Raw genomic sequence first — 7,860 nt, 5'->3', positions numbered from 1 at the left:
GCTAGAGAGAAGCTCACTGGGGCTTGAGATGTCCTGTGGTGGAAGGCAGCTGACCCGGGAGATCACCCTTGCACACACACACATTGCTGTTGAAGACACAAGCACATGAAGACCATGAGACTTGAGAATATGCTTGAAGTAAGAGAAGCCAAGTGTTTTCTGGGAGCAGGTTCTTGCATGAATAGATGTGTAAAGAATCTGTGGACAGTTCCACATGCTGTGCACGAATAGGAGGGTGTTTTATGAACGGGAACTTGGTTGTTCGAAGGCATGAGGATTTAGATGCTGTATTCTGTCCAGGAGAGCAAGGAATCACTAATGCCAGACTGGTTTAAAACACGCCACGCTGCTTTGCTAAGTATTGTGGATTAGTTAAGAGCATGGGAGAATTAAGGGGATGGAAACAGTCAGTGCTCCAGCAAACAGCCAGCACATTTGTGGATGCAGTCCTCCAATAATTCCCTGTCAGCAGAACTAATGGACATCAGAAACTTCATTTCATTAAAAGCACTTCGTGGAACCTACTTGTGATGTTGAAAGTCCGCTTGTTCAATTTATAGGCTTTCATCAAATAATTCCATTTTAACTCCAGGGCAACATTCTAATAATGCTGCTTTTCCACACGACCACGAGGGCTCCATCCCCTGAGCTGTGGTCAGCAGAGCAGGGGGGGCAGCCTGAGGTGTGTGCTTGGGTCTAAAGTCCAGGCTGGATGTTAGCATGAGCTAACTTGTAATGGCACTGCTGAGTGCCTGGGGGGGGATATTCCTCACCTCTGACTCACATGCCTGTTGGACCAGTAAAAGGACTTTCAGCCATCAGACTTGCAGCCCTCTCTGATGGCACAAGAGAGACCAGGAGGTCTCATGGCACCAGGAGGTCTGTGGAGGGTCCCTGGCATTATGAGAACTCCCAGCTTCCAGAACAGCACCTTGAAGGAATTTAGAGCATCTCTGGGGTCCTCTGAAATTTGGGGAAGACTGGTTTGGTTCACCTGGGGCTGAAGCACTCCGGAAAGAAGCTGTATTTGTTTTCATGTGTGTCAGAGGGTCTGCCTCCCCCAGTGAACTCCTCTCTTGGGCTGGGACTGCTTGGGAAGGAACAGTTCTATCTAAAATGACATTCCTTCTTCTTCTAGTCTCCCTGCCATCGGGGGTCTGTAAGAATGTTATTTCAGAGTAGGGTTTCTGGGAGACTTCAGTGGAGATCCACAAAGCCAGGTGCACAAAGTACGACCAGGAAGGAGTGAGAGGTGCAGGTTTGCTTCACTGAGAAAAGGGAAAAAGAAGAGGGCATGATAGAAACCATCCCGTATATAGAAGTGCTGCTATAAAGAAGACAGTGATGAGCTGCTCTACAAGCCATCCAGAAGCAGCAATCTAATTTGCAACCAGGCAGATTTGGGGTAGGCATTATTATGAGCTTTCAACTGTAAAGACTGAAATTTCCATGATTAGATCTTTTCAGACAAACGTGTCGGGAATATGTTGGTTCTGTCTGGACCAAGCAGATGAGTAGATGGCTGAAATGTGTTGGTGGTGACAAACACCCAAGCCTTCCCCAGAGAGGAAGCCTGCAGATGTTCTTCTGAATTCAGCTGGAGTCGTTCTGCTCCGTGGCCACAGACCATTCAGCCCAAAGCAGCAGTGAGGGACAGCCTTTGTCTGTTCACAGCGAAAAATCAAGTGTTCAGAGATAAGAAGCTGTGGTTAATAATTTGTTGGCCTGCCCAGAAATGTGACACCCTTGGTGCTCCTGGTTCACAACCACGTTTCCTGACAAAGAGAGATCTGCTGCTCTGTCTGTCGGGTTGATTCATCGGGATGTCTCCGGTGAGCTTAAATAATTCATGATGATAAAAGTTGATTTTGATGCCGTCTCGGAATGGTAATGAGGGGTTGTGGAAGCTGGTGAGATGCAGAGGGAAGCAGCAGGTGCAGCTGCAGCCTTTGCATGGGTGGTGTATTCCCACATCAGCGGGTCAGATGCCAGGCAGGCAGCAGAAGTGGGGGCTCCTTGCAGAGCCCCTGCTCTCACCTCCACCTTTCACTGGGGCTCCTTCTCCCCAGCCAAGCTCGGGGCAGGGCTCTTGTGGCCTTCCTCTGCCTGCTCTGTGGGTGAAGGGCTGTGGGTGGCCAGTAGAATAGAAAATCAAACACTTTGTTTTCTACCTGCATTTGGCTGGAAGTGCTCCTATGTCTGTGCTTGATTTCAGTCAACCTGAGAGTGAAACTGGGGACCTCCTCAACTAATGTGATGAAAAATGTATGGCTTGAGCTGAAGCAGCCAAGCTGTGAGACCTGCTGCCTGCACACTGGAGGGTTGATTATGGAACACAGAATGGGTTGGGTTAGAAGGGACCTTTAAAGGTCATCTAGTCCAACTGCCCTGCAGTGAGCAGGGACATCTCCAGCCAGATCAGGTTGCTCAGAGACCCCTCCAGCCTGGCCATAAATGTTGCCAGGGCGATGATGACTCTGCAGCCCCGAGGTGCCTGGCAGTGGGGCAGTGGTGGCCAGGAACTGCTGAGGGATTCTTGTTGTGGCCAACCAGGACCCACAAGGGAACGTGGGGGGTTTTGGAAGAGCAAAGCTGGACTCCAGCTGAGGACAGCCTAACAAAGCCCATGTGTTGGTCTCCCAGAGACCAGTCCCCTGTGTGTAATGGTTCAGCTCACTGCACCTTTCTCAGAGATCTGCAGGAAGGTTCCTGCTCCTGTGTGACACAGAGAACCAGGCCACATGGGTTTGGGGACAGCACTGCAGCCCCACAGCTGCATGTGCTGGCTCAGCATCAGAACCACCTGTGAGGCAGAGATCAAACACTGCTCAGGGGTGGTGGCCCTTTGCCAGCAAGGAACTTGGTTCAAGTCATCCTCCTGCTCTAAGTGGACCACTAAAGATGGTGAGGATGATCCTGTGGCACTTCCTGCAATAAAAGTGAAGCCCATGGGAGCTCTGCACCTTCAGCCTCGTTGCCTGCACTACAGGACAGCAGCAGCCCTGCTGGGCAGCACTGTGTGCTCCCTTTGCCAGGCACTCCTGTGCAGCCACCTTTCTCATTACCTGTGTACTCAGGAAAGCAGATAGCCAGTGGAGATTTCTTAATTTTCTCCTCAAATATGTCCTTCTTGTTTAGAAAGAGGATGATAGATGTATCTGTGAACCATTTGTTGTTGCAGATGCTGTCAAAAAGCTTCAGAGATTCGTGCATGCGGTTCTGCAACAGAAAGGAGAGATCACATCAGGCCAAAGGCAGGGACCCCAGGGACGTTCAACATGTAGGGAAATCTAAAACAACTAAATTAAAGAGGAAAACAACAAAAAAGAAAAGCTACCATATACATAATCAATTTATGTATACATAACAGCTGAACATATACATACACAGATGCAATCCCTATAACATTGGACACAGTTAGTAACTTAAGGGCATTTAACGATACAGAGCTGTTTTGATTTTGCATGACATTAATTTACAGGATCCCAGCTCATAGAAATCATCATGCACCATGCATGGATGGAGAGTTATTTTTGCCCTTTGATCAGATTTTTGTGTCGGTGTAGCTCATGCAGATTTTCTAAAACGTTTTCGATAATGTTTAATTATTTTTTTCCCCACTTTCTCGAATGTGTGCCGCACACAACTGGTTGGGTACATTAACCAAGGACTGGTCGATCCTTGAATTAATCTAGAGTTGGAAGCAGACATCGAGGTAACATAATTTTGGAAATGACCTTGCCGTGACCTTTGCCTGGTTTTGTTACTTTGTTTAGTGTTGTCTGTTGTCGGGCTTTTAATTTTTGAAGAGTTTTTTTTTGGAGTTCTCTTGGAAGATGGCTCAACAGAAAGTGTCTTGCAGAGAGGAAAAAAAGTGAAAAAGGAAGAGGAAACAGTATAAAAAGGAAAAATGTAACAAAGAGCATCTAAGAACAACCAGACCAGACCTCAGGCAGCTACCAGTGGTGTTAGCTCATGCCTCTAGAAGAAGATTAGCTACTGGCCAGCAGAAGAGCCATAAGTTCCAAATGCACACACAGCGAGAAGTCAGCTTTTTGGTTATAGGTCATGCAAAAAAGGACACAGAAAAGCAGAGAGATAAGAGGAACGAAAAAACCAGACCAGTTAGAGAGTTGCAGAGTCCGCCACATGGTTCTATGGTGGTGGAAAGAGCTCACGGCAAAGTCAACCAAGTGTCATGTTCCCTCCTGCTGCTTTCAACTCTCAACTCGCTTTTGCTTTTTTTTTTTTTTTTTTCTCAGTTCAAGAGAAGCTTTCATACCTGCCAAATTTGGTTGGTCTCTCAAATGCCCATTTTTTGGCCTGTGTTTGGCTAGATAAGGTCAGTCGGCCGAGGCAAAGCTGTGGAGGTGCCGAGGCTGGCGATGTCCGGCCGAGGCCGACGCCGGAGCGCCCGCCGGTCGCGGGGCCGTCGCTGAGCCGGGAGCCGGGGAGCAGAGCAGGCGCGGTGAGGACGAAGCACACCCGAGAGTCAGGGGGTTATCAAAGGCAAAGCATGGCACAGACCAGACCGGCTCCTCGGCTTTTCCCAGCAGGATCTCCTCGGGACAGCGCTCCCCAGACCCGCCAGTGCGCGTAAGAAACCGGTTACAGCCACCGAGACACTGGAGAGAACGGCCCTGCACGGGCTTCTGACCAGAGGGGTTTTTGGAGTGGGTGCAGCACGTCCTGCCCACCCATCTCTGGATTTGGGCATTTGGAGTCGTACAGGAGTCAGCTGGGGGCCTTTACCCCCTCCCACTGCATTTCACACCCACACTGGCAGCAGTTGAGCCCAGCACTTCACTGAGTAACACCCTCTTTTTCATTTCACGTACTTTAGCTGCTGCTGAATGCTTTATACAGGTAAAAGTGGCTCCGTGGACGAAGGAAACATCTGATCCAACCCAGAGTGAGACAGGACATGTGAGATTTGCTGTCCCCTGTGCTGAGTGACTGAGCATTTCCCCGTTGTACCCACACACCGGACGGCGCGATGGTGTGTGAGTGTAACAACACATTTACCCTTTGGGGCTCAGCTGTACGAGTGTAACAACACATTTACCCTTTGGTGTGTGAGTGTAACAACACATTTACCCTTTGGGGCTCGGTTGTACGAGTGTAACAACACATTTACCCTTTGGTGTGTGAGTGTAACAACACATTTACCCTTTGGGGCTCGGTTGTATGAGTGTAACAACACATTTACCCTTTGGGGCTCGGTTGTATGAGTGTAACAACACATTTACCCTTTGGTGTGTGAGTGTAACAACACATTTACCCTTTGGTGTACGAGTGTAACAGTGCATTTACCCTCTGTGGCTCCTCTGGATCACCCCGTGCCCCTGGGCTGATTTTTGCTAACCCATGTGGTACTGGTGGTGTGGGAGCCCTGGAGCAACGCTCCTCTTTGTTACTTGTGGTGCCAAAAGTGTAACTGTGTAGAAACCTGGCGTACAAAGGTTTTGTAGGGGAGATCCTTGGCTACCCAAAGCCTTTTGGAGGAGAGGATGAAGTGGAGGGGGGTCAGGGGAACAGAAAGCAAATATAATTAACCATTTTTTAAAGCAGAGTCCCCCACAGAACATTCTAAATGACATTTTTATCATCCTTGCTGATTCAAAATACAAGCATGGAGAAACATGTGCCCCGTGTCACCCTACACAGCCCCCTGACACCCTACACAGCCCTGTGCCACCCTACACAGCCCCCTGACACCCTACAGAGCCCCCTGCCACCCTACACAGCCCCCTGCCACCCTACACAGCCCTGTGCCACCCTACACAGCTCCCACCACCCTACAGAAATCCTTCTACTTCTCTAATGGAGTCTGATTAATTTGTGTTAATACATGTTGGGAAATGGGAGTGTTTTCCCAACAAACAGAGACTCAGTGTTCAGCTGTAACCAGAATAGAGTCACAGAATCACACACACACAGCACAGACCAACCCAGCCCTTCAGAGCACCACAGTTACACTGATGTCCTCCATTCCTTTCAGATTCCAGAAACAAGTTTTAAAGCTTCCCAAGGCTGCCTGACCTGGCTTTCTGATCTTTACATGTTGATTTTTCCCTCAGCTCTGCGGGTTAGCTGAGTAAACACAACCAACTGTTCCACCCACTCATTCTTATTGACATGGGCAGTGTTTTGGTCTTAAATCCACCTTTTCCTTCCCCACCACTAAAGAGGAGACATTATTCAAAAGCCAGGAGTTGCTTTCTGTGTGTGGTGAAGGTGCAGAGCCCTGGTGGGCAGGCAGGGGTGCTCCTGTTGTCACACTGGGATGCCACGTGGGACATGTCGCATCCTGGGAAGGCTTCTGGGAGCCTACACATGGATTCAAGCTGTCTAGGTGCTGGCTAACATTGGGAATGTCCTTTCCCTTCCCACTGCTACTAGTTCACCAGATGTTTGCAGCAGCCCTCTAACAGCTATGGCAGACCCAGGCTGAGAGGTGAGGATGGGGAGGCAGGGTCTGGGGACCAAATGTAAAAGGACAGGCTGCTAAAGGGTTAGTGAGAAGTTAAAGCCTTCAAATAATCCCCCTCCTCCCAGTAAATCCACAGTGGAAGGCCCTTTGAGTCCCTCAGAGCCTGCCTTGGGCCCTCTCAGGAGCACCTGTGCTGCTGTGATGGGGCAGTCGTGCCTGCTCTGGTGGGAGCCACTAGAGGTTACACTCCTCATATTTTTAGCTGAAGTGATATAAATCACTTCACCTGCTTTTGCATCCATCGTGCTGCTTTTTCTCACTTCGTGTTGGGTCTGTCATCGAGGGAAGGGCTCCTCAAACACTGACATCTAAATGTCACTCCCTGTTTCAAAACTGCTATTTTAAATCCTTACGCCTGCAAATACTTTATACCCCAACAAGCAGAGCAGCCCCACCAGCCACGTTACAGAGGAGTAACCACTTGCTCACACACATTCCAGGTCCAGTTAACTTTTCCTGCACAGGACAAGAGAGAGAATTGCTGACAGCTGAGTTCAGATGTCACTGCACAACCACGTTCCCATCACCGATGCGAAGGGCAGACACCTTTCCACTGAGCACCAGGGAGAAAGGATGCTGTGGTCAAGACTCTGCCCAGGCAGAAACACACCCATAAAACCCATATTTTTTTCACTGGAGCACAGCAGGAGAGTTGGTGATCTCTGCAACACACAGTTGATTCAATCTTTTCTGTTTCCCTTGGCCATTAAGTGCTGGCTGTCATGCGAGCTGTGAGGACACTGATGGTTATCTGAAGCACAGAAACTCCATATTCCCCCTCCTGCTTATATTTCCAAGCCACTTTCTCTTGCTTTGTCACTCCTAAGGCAATTTCTGAGCACTGCAGTTCCATTTTCCTTGCCCAGTGACAGCAGAGAGAGCACACTAACCAGGTCATGCAGTGCAATCCAAACCAACAGGCCAACACTAATGCACACCAAGGGTCACCAGCACAGCCCTTCAGCCCATCCCATCCTCAGTAAGGGGGACATGAGCAATACTTGCATGTCTTGGCTAGGTATGGTTGACCTACACATCTTAGTTTCAAAGGCAGCAATGTACAGCATGAACATCTCCCTCTCTTGCCACAACTCCTTTGAATTTGCAAGGAAAAAAAACAGAGGGTAGTCTCAGTTCCCATGACAGGTTCCATGCCATTTCTGTCTTTCTTTAAAATTCCATTAGGAATTCCACTTAAAAAGAACAACAGAAATCTACCCTTGTTAATTGTTTTCTCCAATTTTACTAAGTGATATGACTGCTGTCCCTCTCTCCTCCCGGATTACAGGGATGAGGCTTTTCCTCCTGTAACCTCAACTTATGAAACATAAAGATAATTCAGAAATGAGACAAAATAGCCTTGTTGT

General features: G+C 48.8%; 1 protein-coding gene across 2 annotated transcripts in view; it reads right to left on the bottom strand.

Moving 5' to 3' along the window:
* The window catches only part of GNAO1 (G protein subunit alpha o1), a 135,289-nt gene that overhangs the window by 13,690 nt on the left and 113,739 nt on the right, over positions 1-7,860 (bottom strand). The window contains exon 7 of one of the 2 annotated variants that reach the window (XM_064670643.1): positions 3,066-3,219. The exons of the other annotated variant lie outside the window; for it this stretch is intronic. Coding sequence (XP_064526713.1) covers positions 3,066-3,219 — 154 coding nt within the window. The remainder of the gene's footprint in view (positions 1-3,065; positions 3,220-7,860) is intronic. 2 annotated transcript variants of the gene reach the window in all.

The sequence above is a fragment of the Pseudopipra pipra genome, chromosome 14, assembly GCF_036250125.1.
Source record: "Pseudopipra pipra isolate bDixPip1 chromosome 14, bDixPip1.hap1, whole genome shotgun sequence".
NCBI classification, from domain to species: Eukaryota; Metazoa; Chordata; class Aves; order Passeriformes; family Pipridae; genus Pseudopipra; species Pseudopipra pipra.
This window is presented reverse-complemented; position numbering and strand designations above follow the sequence as displayed.